Source organism: Sycon ciliatum, chromosome 5 (assembly GCF_964019385.1).
Source record: "Sycon ciliatum chromosome 5, ocSycCili1.1, whole genome shotgun sequence".
Taxonomy (NCBI): Eukaryota; Metazoa; Porifera; class Calcarea; order Leucosolenida; family Sycettidae; genus Sycon; species Sycon ciliatum.
Window position 1 is genome coordinate 28,806,399 of NC_088647.1, and position 13,571 is coordinate 28,819,969.

Sequence of the window (13,571 nt, forward strand, 5' to 3'; positions counted from 1 at the left end):
TGTATTTGTAGACTGCAAACAGGGAGGTGAGAACGGGAATGCATACCCCAGTGCGGAACGGGGCTAAACTTCAGTCTGTAGCAGTCTGTAGTCTACAGACTACACACACACACACACACACACACACACACACACACACACACACACACACACACAAACACACACACACACACACACACACACACACACACACATACACACACACACACACACACTCAATGCAGTGTACGTCTAACGCCATAACAAGGTGCTGAACACTCGCAGACACAATCAAACACACAGTTGCGAGAGCAAGACGATTGTGTGTTACACTATTATATTGCAATGGCAAGGTTCAACTTTGAGACTCAGCTCCAAGAGATACTTGGTGTCCCAGACTCAATTTGGCTGGGATGCGTCCAAGTTGACCTGAACAAACCCGAGATAGGCCGTGGCTCGGATGCCACTGTCTATACAAGTGAGTTGGAGGGTCTCCCTGTTGCTGTGAAGGTCTTACATAGTATTTTACTCCAACAGGGCAATGTCGGGCGTGCAGCTCTTCTGCAGCGATTCGGCACTGAGTGCCTAGTCATGCGGCGACTGCAGCATGAAAGAATTGTGCGACTGCTCGGGATCGGCATTGCTCCCAATCAATCTCCGTGTATAGTGGTAGAACTGATGGCCGGCTCGCTAGGTGATCGAATTGGAGTTGTTCCAAGAGAGCCATTCGCGCAAAGCCTTCAGTATCTTGTCGACACGGCGGAAGGTTTGCGTTTTCTACACGGCAAGAACATTTTGCATCGCGATTTGAAACCCCACAACATCTTGATCACGGCAGGGAGAGCCAAGATAGCTGATGTAGGTTTGGCCCGCTCTCTTCACGGTGGTCAAGGTGCAGACTTGACAACTCTGACACGGTGCCCCGGCACGCCTTATTTTATGCCGCCAGAGAGCCTGCAAGTGGGCACAACATACGACGAAAAACTGGATGTGTTTTCTCTAGGAGTGGTGATGCTGTCGCTGCTTGTGGGACGACCACCTTCCCCAACTGAAGCTACTGTTCTGCTGGAGAATGGAACGCGGAGATCAGTTCCGGAGGGTCGCCGACGCAAAGCAGATCTGGATCGACTGGGCTCGGATCATCCACTGCATTCTCTAATCGTGTCGTGTCTGCATGATGATCCTGGATCTAGACCCACATCGGCTGATGTTCACATGCACTTACTGCAGATCTCACCTCACTCTATGGTATGGATGTACTGACATAGTATAACATGACTTTGTACTCACTGTGCTGTACTGTTAGCATACAGCCTAGCTGGGTATACATGCAATGTGTACATGTAAATGGGAAATACTGGCTGATGCATGCCTGAATGGTGCAGCTACCAGAGCATACATTAGACCTGGCTTTGCCTATGTACACACTCATACTCTAAGGGCACGTTCGCCAAATTGTCACTCTTTGACTTTTCCAGGAGATTCGTTTTTCTGAAGAGGTGGCCTTATAGGCCTCTTCAGCAAAAAGAACTCCTCAAAACTCCGCGAAACTCCACAATCTCATCCGATGGGAGAGATGGATTAGTTCCGAAAAATTTGGAATAGCTACGTCACGTTGTACGTGGAGATGGTCGATCTGATCGGACGTCATCATCGCCATGACAATTCCACTGAGAAACTGAGAGACTCTGAAATGACAGTAACCGTTCTAATGGGACACTTCATCTAATCTCTTTTAAACATTTGTTCGAACAGTTGATGAAGACAATTCGAACGCCCCCCTAAGTCTTAGCTGGCTGGTCAGCATGACATTATATTACACAAGATAAGGGCCCTGATATTTCAGTGGAGGCGGCGCAGGCTGTCTGGACTGTCACACTTCAAAAAGGCAAAACACTGACGTGCGCAAGATGATTGTATTGAAAAGCACAGGCCTCACAATCACATGCTGGCTGGTGACCGGCTGTTCCTATGACATCAGCCATGTGGCGTGTACATAGGTGTGGAGTGCATCTGCAGTATGCATAGTATAGCCCAGTGAAATTATGTTTTCATCTGGGGGGGGGGGGTTATAGATTTGCATAGGTCCCTTATCCAGAATGGTAACATGAAAACATAAAGTAGTGGATCAGAGCCATAACTAATAAGGGGTCGTACGTAATTAAAAAAATTAAAAAATCTGTCCTCATGCAAAAAGGGGGTGGGTGGTCAGGAGTGCTGGCGGAATTTAATTTTTTTGTTTTTTCTGAGTCAATTTTTCATATATTTTTATTTATATATTTTTTCAGTGACTTTCATACAGTTGTTTCACTGGCTTTGCAGTGTACTGGCTGTACTCGTAGTGTCGCAAACACCAGTATGATGAACATGTAGTTGTAGGACGTGCATGGCCGTTGGTAGACCTGCTAAAACTAAAACAAACAAAAACCAGAAACAAAACAAACTAGTACAGTAGCTACTAGTACAATGTACCTGACACAGGTGCAGTCAGTGACTCTGGGGTCAGGAGTTCTTTTTTCTAGCTGGGCATTGGGAAAAACAAAATATTAACGGGACAAAATCGGGTGGGGTGGGTGGGTGGGTTAGAAACAATTTTTGACGGAGACGAATTTTTTATTTTCGATAATTACGGACGAGACTCCTAAATCCATAATAGCAGTGACCAGTTAGCACTACTCAATACAGAGATTACTGCTCCACTCCGTCAATTTTGAATTCTTCCTTGCAAAATAATTGAATGCTTTCTTTCGGATTTGTGAAATTGTCTCGTTGTACCACACACCACGGGATTTTTTTGTTTTCTGAGATCCATAGGTACAAACGCTTGAATTGGGTGCACGCAGAGCATAATAATCCTTAGTGTGTGTGTGTGTGTGTGTGTGTGTGTGTGTTCGTGTGTGCGCGTGTGCATGTGTGTGTTTGTGTGTGAATATGTGTGCGTGTGTGCATGTGTGTGAATATGTGTGTGCATGTGTATGTGTGTGTTTGTGGATGGTGTTATTTATTCGTGTTTGTCTAGTCCGCAGATCGCTATTTGAGTCAGTTTGCAGACATTCTGACTCAACTGCAAACGATTTCCACACAACAGCAGGCAACCATCACCCGGGTGACAGCAGTGGAAGAGAAAGTGAACGGCATGGATGCATTGACGGAGAGAGTTTCCACCATCGACACTAACCTCAGTGCCCACTCATCAACTCTCACTTCACTCAACTCCACGGTGGATTCACGCTTGGCTGCAGTGGATTCACGCATTGCTGCAGTCGATACACGCTTGGCTGAAGTGGATTCACGCTCCGCCGCAGTGGACTTACGCATTGCTGCCCTGGAGTCACGTGCCTCCAGACAGTCGTCTAGTGCCAGTACTCAACGTCTGACGGCGACTACCTCACCCAACGGTGACTCTATTCCCCAGTCCTCTCCATCACCACGCAGTGCATCTTCTGCAACACCACCGATGATGTCATCCAGCGCTTCCTCAGCTCACACACAGGTTAGAGTGCCCAGACAAGGGTCAGCCTCAGATCAGTCTACCTTGCCCAGAAACACGTTGTCACCATCGGCATCAGTAGCAGCAGCGGCAGCAGTAGTAGCTGCATCTCCACCACGGAAGGTTAGGCTACTTTTTAAAGGCTTACTTTTACAAGTTTATGCAACGGTGTATCAAATTTCTCCTACAGTCTGTTGCCCTGCATGACTGGGTGTATAGTGGTACGTGTATGACGTCATCATGCATTAGTTGAGTATAGTTTACATACACACAACACTGGTGTGTGTTCAAGTCAGAGTTTCACTATGCAGGGCAAAACCATGAGTATTTGTGACTATTTATGCAACAAATGATATTAGTTTAGTCCTTAGTGCTTGAAACTGATTTGTCATGGACATTCCGGAGGATTGATAGCGCAATCCATTCTGATCAATTTTTGTAGGGTTGTATAGTCGAAAATGTGGTCCCTCACCTTAGGGTGATGTATATACCATCATCTACTCCTTATACGAAACATGAGGCCAATGAAAATTTGAAATCGAAGTATGAAGTGTATGACCACCCGGCCAGGTTTGACATCACTACTTTCTCCCTCTATTGTCCTAGTGTTGATTGCTGTTGTTCTTACTGCTCTCCTGTATTGCAGCGTGATTACACACAGATCCGCAGATCAAGGTACTCATTTGGTAGCAAGGGCAGCGGGAGAGATCAGTTTAACTCTCCTACGGGAATAGCAACCAACAAAGCTGGTGACCTGATCATCTGTGACTCCTACAACGGCAGAATAAAGGTAACTGAACTCACAGTACAATGCTAACCGACAAGTACAGTTTATATATAAATGTCACTCTGATAGATGACCTGCTCGGGAGGGTCTGTGTATGCATTAGTAGAATTGAAAAAGAAGGATCCCAATTGGTCAGGTTGAAGATGCTCAAGACTGTCTGAAAGAGTAGTAGACAATCCCTTGGATGAATTCTTCAACATTCTAAATTTTACGTTATTGCACCATCGAGTTAACCTGTACACCCAGTGAACACAAAAGCTGAGAAGTTGATACAAGCAGAATGTCATTTCTCTTCAGAAGTGATCAGGTTTTCTAAACTATCAAACTGGAGAAAGGTGATCATTGTAAATCACAAAAGACTTTGAATACCTGTGACACCCCCACTCGTAAATATTTTTTTGGCCGGGCCATTCCAATTTCACATCACCACCGCAACGAGGACATTTCCATTGTGATATTGATATCTCAGACCCTGAAGGCAGCTGCTTTGCTCCAACAGAGCTCATCAGTGTTAGTTGGTGATAGTGGATGATCCGGGTGAAGAGATAATGTTATAATAGGGTAAAACAGTCGCAATTCTGCGCTTTCTACGTCGAAGTTAGGCATGCTATAGGACACTGAGGCTATAGGTGATAACAGATCGTGCAAGTGTGCGTTACTGGGACATGCTTTCAGGTCGTCTGCAGTACTAGAATTGGTACAAAATCAACAAACAATGAGAGGTGCTACTAGTAGCCAATAGCCACTCATACATACGAGTGCTGAATGTCCAAACACTGCACGCTTGTATTGTCACATCTGTTAAAACTGTCGGTTATCGCCTAACCCCTTTGTTTGCTAAGGCATGCCACACTAAGGAGAACGTGTGAAATTGTAAAAGTTTTCCCCTATACAACATCAATCACTCATTGTATCTTAATCAACCATTATCAACAACCTCCACTGATGAGCTCTGTCACCATGTTGGACCAAAAAGTTATCTGGAGGGTCTGAAAAGTCAATATCTCAACTAAATTGTCCTGGCTGTGGTGGTGATGTGCAAGTGGAATGGGGTGGCCGACAGCACATTGGGTGTGTAGGTGTGACTGACAGTTTTGGACGAGCTTTTCGCTAGATTCACACTATAGAACTGCAACCAAATGTTTACTACAATGTATGTTTGGATCTGGGCTATGTATGGGTGCATGGTTGTGTTAACATTTGTAATTGTATTCCTTTTTGTCAATTCACTTAGATACATGGGGTTTATGGCCAGTTCAAGCAGACGATTGGTCAGAGGGGTACAAACTGTGGACAGTTCAACTGGCCAACAGCCGTGCATGTAACAGATGATGAACGAGTGATCATTGCTGATACTGGCAACAACCGACTACAGGTATAGTCTTGGTGTTCCAATCATGTTGTAAGGATTACATGTAAACAGTAGCCTCTTTTACGTGCAAAATTGATCAACAATGCAGTAAAGCCAGCTGCTCAGAAAAACTTCAAAAAAGCCTCGAGAATCAAAATAGAAACCGTCACACAGTGAAATGCCGTCTCTAAGTAAATACATGTATTTACTTAGAGACGTCTAATAGGCGGTTCTTTCTTGACCTACCCACCCCCAGAAACGCCCACCCCCAAATGTAGATAACACCACTCATAATAAACACCATGCTATGAACACATACACAGTATAGTCGACTCCACTTATAACGAACTCGCATATTAACGAATTTCGTGATATAGCGAACCCTTGTCCATGTCCCTGTTTGAAACCATACAAAATTGACCCTTTATAGCGAACAGGTTTCGTTTATAACAAACCAAATCTTAAAAGGGCCGCATGTACATGTAAAGCAAGTGCACCTGAGTCATACTGTCATGGGCTACATGTGCACCTGAACCTGAAACCAAGCCCAAGGATCCTGTTTTACACCTACAAGTCTGCTGGTAGCTGCCTGTCACTGCATGCAAGCGCATGTTTCTGGGAGTACAGAGTATGGCTGTGCATGTGTCCCTGTCTACTCTGCCATGATGCGTGTAGTGCAGTGTAGTGCATCTCAACGCCTACCAGTACTAGCTGTAGCAGTGCTACTGTCGTGGACATGGAAATCCAGTCGATTAACCGGGGCCGGCGCCCTCAGCGCGTACAGAACAGTGCACAGTCATGTTGTTCCGATGCGACCAGCGCGTTCCAGCGCATGTGTGGTCTGTTTGCCCACGGCTGCATGGCCAGCGCCCTGGGGTCGCTAGACGTGCGACCGGATTTCCATATCCACTACAGTATAGTACATCATGTACATGTACACACGCGGTATGGTATGCATGCACTCTGAAATGTATTTTTTTAAATACGCCTTGCAGGCGAACCCACCACAAACGCCTGTTAGACTTCTCTAAGTAAATACATGTGTTTACAGACGACCCCTGAGTAATCAACAACATACAATTACACATACATGTACATTTTACACAAACTATGTTGTCATTGGATACCCACATTATAACCCATGCAGAAGTAAATACCTCTTTGTAATACAATTTTATTGAAATGGTTTTCTTGCTGCAATGATGGGCACTTACTAACTAATGGCTCATGTTACGAGCAAAACCTGTATTTGTTGTGCAGCACCACTGTTATTTCACTCACACTCTCTCCTCTTCATACATTGGCCCACACACGTTAACACCCAAACACACACTTACACTAACATGCACCCACACACGCTCAACCACCCACCCACAGAATACACACTCAAAAACATGCACATACCTGCATACATGCATTCCCTCTCAAGTGCACATAGAACCACACGCACACACTGCCAACTTGTGACATTTCATGACCATAAGCGATGAAAGGCTTATAGAGCAGATACCAGGTAGAACACAGGATTGAGCCACATTGCAAGGAGATAGAAATGTGTTGCTCCTCCAGACATGTGTGGCAAGCAAGGTAGCAGAGTTTGGAGAAGAATAATCAACAGAACAATGAAGCAGACTATCGACATTGTTGGTGGTGTCAGTCAGTGCGGAGAAGCCCAATTCATGACCGTCGTAAACCACTGCATTCTACCATCAGCCATCTCAGACCGACAAAAGATGGGGATGTCCCTAGCTTTTAAGTCATGAGTAGTTGCATCCCATCGCCTGTTTTTTTCTTACTTGGACAACATCTCAAAGAAGCATTGGGCAGCTGTCCAAACAGGAGTTGATTGGAAATCTGGGATGTTTGGCATTCTGACAAGGTGACCTAGCCCCTCAGTGCAATGCTGGCCAAAACATGTTGAATGCCTGGTTTCAAGGTCTGCTTTCAGCTGAGTCCAGCACTCAGTACTATACACTAGGATGAAGGCTATACAGGAAAAGTTTAGATGTCATTTGGGGCACAGGGACAGGTTTTGTGGACAAAACACATCACAGTTTGCAAAAGATAGTGTGTACTGCAACATTGCGCCGGCGCAATTCTCTTCTAGCGAGTAAACCGGTGTAGCAACAGAACCAAGGTGGAGAGGAATAGGGGCAAATCCTCTGTTGCCTTCCCTTTCACAAAAACAATGTTGCCGATGTCAGATGGTGTGATGTTCCTATCAGCCACAAGGAATTTTTATCTTATCGACATCGATATTTAAGGCCAAAGAAACAGACACATCTGGCAACGTGTACAGCCCCCCCCCCCCCACAAAACACACACACACACCTGAACACACATGCACACACACACACACACAAACACACACACACACACATCATTTACCATTTGACGCCCATCGCCGGAGGCGATGATAGCGATGCTACAGCAGAAGCCATAGCAGCTTGTGCTGAGTGGGGGGGGGGGGACACACACACACACACACACACATGCGCGCGCACACACACACACCAGGGTCGGATCCAGGATTTTTCCAATGGGGGTTCAATTTTTTCCCACCCTACCCACAATGACGAAATGATGAGTCATTGATGACATACACAGGTATAAGAGGGTCACACGTTCGCGTTATCGGTACAGCACGACAGCCCACATGTACTGTATATTGCATCCTGTACTTGAATATGCCAGCTATACAAATGAAACTTCATTTTCCCTATTTTCAACACTCTGCAGCTAAAACAAAACATTGTTAAAGACACGCAGCACCAGGAAGAAATTTTCAATTTCTTTGCTGCAGAATAGGTGATTGGTACTTTCTCCAGTAGCTCGTCTGTAATGATTGTCCATAATATTGTACTCCGAGCCGCCTGACGTTGACTCCACTGTACAGAAGGTTCCATATGGCAGGCTTCCTGCATCTTTCGTGTCTCAGTCATAATTGTCCCCAGTTCGGAGAAATTTTGATTATTGGATGATGGGACGGTGAATTTGAAGGTGATTTCCAAAGTTTCGCTCTTTGTTTTACCTGCGACACTAGTGGCTACACTTTTCTTTGGAGTGTCACCAAAATTCAATGGCAGCTGGTCTTGAACCTGCCTCTTTAGACGCTTCGACGAACTCTAAGACAACTCAAAAAGCACGAGCCGCGACGACAATTACAGCACTGCACGGCCACTATTCAGAAACTAGTATTTGAAACTTACTTTCGAAGTTTCCGCAGCAGCTCAACAAATGCATGCCCCTCTTTCTCCGAAAGCGAACGCGTAGCTGTATATTCAGTGCAGATTTACTTTACTTTGTATTATCTACGTTCTACACAACAAAGTACAATGTCATGTAGATCTACCAAGCTGCATAGCTAGCGTACCGATCTGGCTTGGGCCGACTGGGCCATAGCATGGGGCGTGCACGTCACATGGGCATGGGTTAGTGATCACACCCGAACTATGGTCGGAAAAACAACAGGGGGTTCGTTCGACCCCCCCCCCCCCCCCCCCTGGGTCCACCCCTGCACACACACACACACACACATGCACACACACGCACACACACACACACACACACCTGAACACACCCCCTCCCCCCCCCCCCCACACACACGTACGAATATACTACTTTGAAGTAGCCTTACACGAGTGTTTCTTTCTACACTTTGTCATGTATAATCACCACCTTGTTTACTAGCCTTTTTACTTAGTTTTATAACATTCATCAGCAACTCTTCTGTGTCTATTGTATCACCACGTGACTACTTAACCTTTGTTTATTGGCCGCTTACCCTTATTTCCGTAAATTCTACTGATGACCGGAGCAGAGAATCGATTCTGGAATTACACACCCGTTTTAACTCTAAACATGTTCACTTCCATGGTAATGCCTGTGGCACTAATACTGCTTATAGCGTGAATTAACCTTTCGTCTTCTCGAAAACTGGTCCAAAGAATTTATTTTCCATTTCTAAATCATCTTGATTTCTCCTGTCCATCTCCATGCCCCCTCTGCAGATCACTGGTAAGGACTTCTCCGAGTTCAGCACCATAGGAAGGTATGGATCAGGAATTGGCGAGTTCAATTTCCCAACTGGTGTTGTCCAAGTGAACCACAGCGCACTGGGCCAGTGCCTTGCAGTGATGGATGCATTTAACCATCGGGTTCAGGTAATAACCAGACAGTACACACTGTACATGTACAGTTGTATTGTGTAAAATCCCTCTCCTACCCACTAACAGTGTACTGTGGTATACATAAAGATAGAACTAGCCTATATCACTGTTCAGCATCAAGTTGTGGGACTGTTTTCAATTATGTAACAGCAGGTCAAGCATATATTCTTAACACAGTACAGTGCATTGGTAAGCATGCATGTGTGTGTGTGTGTTGGGAGGGGGGGGGGGGGTGAGTGCATGTTTAATGGGTGTGTCAGCTAGTTCTGTTGGTGGGTGCTCTAAAGCCAGATTGTGACTGCGTGTGTTGCCATCTACTATACATGTATTACAGTATTACGTTCACGGGGGGGGGGGGGGGTAAGTGCTGTTAAACCCTTTTCTGCACCTTGTCCTAAACCACTCACACATGTGTGGTGAGCCTATAAGTGGAATAATTTCCAAGTCCACCCAGAGGTAGTCGATTTCAGTATATCTGCCGTTGGATGGTTCGATAGCCAATCGGTCATCTCAAGATGCCTTTGATTCCCTCGCCATTCAAGCTTTGGAAATGAGCATGTAAAAGGACAGGCGCATTGGTATGCAGGTCGGGGGCATTGGTGTGATGTGGGTGGGTGGAGCCGTTTGCGTGTGGGTGGGCGGGTCCATTTGGCTTGTGTTTGCGTGTGTGTGAGGGGGGGGAGCTTTAGGGTGCGTACACGATTGTGTGTGTGTTTGTGCGTGTGCCCTGTGTGTATGTGCGAGCATGTGTGTGTGCATTTGTGTGTGTGTGTGTGTGTGTGCACGCGCGTGTGTGTGTCTGTGTAGTGTGTGTGTAGATGTGTGTGTGTGTGTTTGTGTGTGCATGTGTGTGTGTGTGTGTGTGCGCGTGAGCGTGTGTATGTATGTACATGCATGTGTGTTCCATTGGCATACCGGTACATCACTACTTGTTTTTGTTTTAGAAAGCTTCATAAAGCTCTGTCACAGCCCAACCACCAAATCTAGTTGTAAGTTGTGCGCAAATGAATTACATACCTCACAGGTTTACACACACACTTGAAAGGAATCAAAAGCGTTTAAGCTGTAACTCTGAGTTTCACGGTTTTAATCGATCATCAGACAACAACTCACAGGTGTATATTCTTCTATGTACACTGGTACTGTACAGATTGTGCCCTGCAGTGGTGAGACAGGATATGCGTTTGGAACAGAAGGTAGTGGTCAAGGCCAATTTCAAGATCCAAGAGGCATCACAGTGTACCTCAACAGGTTGTTTGTTGCTGACGAGGACAACCATCGCATCCAGGTATGTTATCATGTTCAGCTGGCAACAACGTCAACAATGATGTAGAATACGACAACAACCGCAATGACAACGAAAGCAATAACGAAGATGACGACAGAGACGACGGCGACAGCAACAACAACAACAAAAAATCAACAACAACAACAACAACAACAACAACAACAACAACAACAACAACAACAACAACAACGACGACAACGACGACGACAACGACAACGACAACAGCAACAACAACCACAATAACAGCAACTACTACTACTACTACTTCAGCAGCAGCAGCAATGGAAGCAGTAGCAAGTTCAGCTTTATATTGTTTGGACAGGTATTTATAGTTGGCTGTTCCAACCTTTGGTGCTTACACTTCATTCTGATTGACTTGACACTTGACTGACTCATGACTGCTGTCCAGAGCCCATGATCAGCAAGTAGAAGGTTTGACTCAGAAAATCTGCAAATGTTCATCCAATCAGAAATGAATGTGTACGTTATGCAAGTGCTTGTTGGCCATGTTTGCCTGTTACTTGTCCTTTTCAGTGTAAGAGTTTATAGGCTGATGTGAAGTTAGACTCGTAAACATCATGTCTATACATCATGTCACAAACCAAACAGTGTCTGTGCTACAATAAATACATACATAGTAATCAAATGTTGGTGCCAGGTCCATGTTTTACCTCAGGTTTTGAGTTTTTACAGTTGCACACCAGTAACCTTATCATCATTACAGTCATAATGATAGTAGCTATGCACTGTGTGTTGGAGTATTATTCTTACACTCCTGTTATATCTATACTCTGGCTGTCACCACAGTGGTGTGTGTGAATGTTCAATTTTATTTATTCCTGCAATAGGTGATGACCGTCGATGGAGAGTATATCACTTCGTTCGGGTCTCAGGGCAGCGCTTTTGGTCAGCTGCAGGAACCGTATGATGTCACTACAGATGCCTACGGCAATGTACTAGTCGCAGATGCTGGCAATGGACGTGTTATGGTAAGGGAGAGCTTGTTGTCGTATTCTTCTTTCTAAATACCTACAGGCAGAGAGTAGTACCCAGTACATATACAACAGTGGAGCATGGTCAGTTTGTTGCTAGTCTGTAATTCATGGTCAGTACAATCATCAGACAACACTGATATGAACACAGAAAGTGATGTACACTGCATGCACAGAGTACAACAAGTAAAGCAAGAGTACATTAGCTCTTACAGTTCAAAAAACAAGGGTACATTCTACTCTTACACTACTTTCTTGTATAAAAGTGTGTCTCACATGTAAGCTTGCAATGAATACTAGTACTAGCATGATTTGCAAAATGGTACCTCTGGCACATATGCTTTAGGGTTTACCTAGTGTCCATGCATACTCAGACTGTGTGGAGTGCTGAATGTCTGGAGAACAGAGCAAGGAATACAGTGGACACACATCAATGCTACAACCAAGTCCGGGGCGTACTGTAGCTGTGTTCTTACTGTATGCTTGGCTTGCATGTTGACATTTAGAGAAATGCCTAATGAGTTTAAGTAGAATTTAAGTACTTGTATAGGAGTATGCCTTCGAAGCCCATCTGTACAGTGAAACCAGTCTAACACGACCACTCAAGGGACCTTCAAAATGTGGTCTCTGTTACCAGGTGGTCGCCTTATCCAGGGTCAATTGACTGGAAATAGCATCAATTGGTCCTGGTTGCAGTGGTCTTCTAGGACAGGTGGTCGCCTTACCCGAGTAGCTGCCTTGACAGGTTTTACTGTACTTGAAATATACGTGCCATGTTGTGGTGGATTCAGTTTACGCCGGCGTAAGAGAACTTGGTTTGAGGTAACGTTACTGAATCCCTGACCGAAATTGTCTCCATGGTGCTGGTTTGATGCATATTCATCTTTCAATGAATGTAAACATACTTCAGAAGTAGCAAAGTGGTTTACACACCTATTGCATATACCTTATTTTCTGGAGTATTGTCATGACATCAGTCTGAGTCACGAATATTGTTTTTCTGTACTGTGCCCACCATGTATTTGTGCCGGTGAATCACTGCGGTTTCACTTGTAACACGTATTTGATCTGATTTCTTGAACGTGGCAAATATTGCCACGTGAGTTTGGTTCTTCGCGGGCTTTTCAGTGATATTGGACGAGGAACGGTTTGGACAAATGTTTTTTTTGGGTTCTTCTTCTTCTTGCCAATCCGAATGGTAGTTCAACTCTTGTTCTCTTTGCCTGGTGATATATCGAGAGGAATAAAAAAAATAGATCCAAGTCATTTCGCGACATGTATAAGCCGCACTTTAGACAGCAGTAATATATCCAAAGAGAAGCCGGTGTGGCTTGTGCTACGATGATCAAATCAACAGTAGTAAATGAGAAAGATGTTTCTATTTGGTGCCAAATAATTCAAATCGTTCAGATGGGGCTTTTTTCCAGTGCGGCTTATACTCCAGTGTGGCTTATACTCCAGTGTGGCTTATACTCCAGTGTGGCTTATACTCCAGTGTGGCTTATACTCCAGTAT

At 44.9% G+C, this 13,571-nt stretch overlaps 2 protein-coding genes across 2 annotated transcripts in view; both read left to right on the plus strand.

Annotated features, from left to right (window-relative positions):
- The first annotated feature begins 324 nt into the window (after positions 1-324).
- Positions 325-1,242, plus strand: LOC135816964 (serine/threonine-protein kinase pkn2-like). The gene has a single exon (XM_065330067.1). It carries the CDS (start codon positions 325-327, stop codon positions 1,240-1,242), a length of 918 nt encoding a protein of 305 aa, XP_065186139.1.
- A 1,628-nt stretch (positions 1,243-2,870) lies between these two features.
- The window catches only part of LOC135816965 (E3 ubiquitin-protein ligase TRIM71-like), an 11,891-nt gene continuing 1,190 nt past the window's right edge, over positions 2,871-13,571 (plus strand). Inside the window, exons 1-6 of the mRNA XM_065330068.1 lie at positions 2,871-3,592; positions 4,116-4,259; positions 5,491-5,631; positions 9,618-9,770; positions 10,927-11,064; positions 11,913-12,053. Coding sequence (XP_065186140.1) covers positions 3,116-3,592; positions 4,116-4,259; positions 5,491-5,631; positions 9,618-9,770; positions 10,927-11,064; positions 11,913-12,053 — 1,194 coding nt within the window. The 5' untranslated portion in view covers positions 2,871-3,115. The remainder of the gene's footprint in view (positions 3,593-4,115; positions 4,260-5,490; positions 5,632-9,617; positions 9,771-10,926; positions 11,065-11,912; positions 12,054-13,571) is intronic.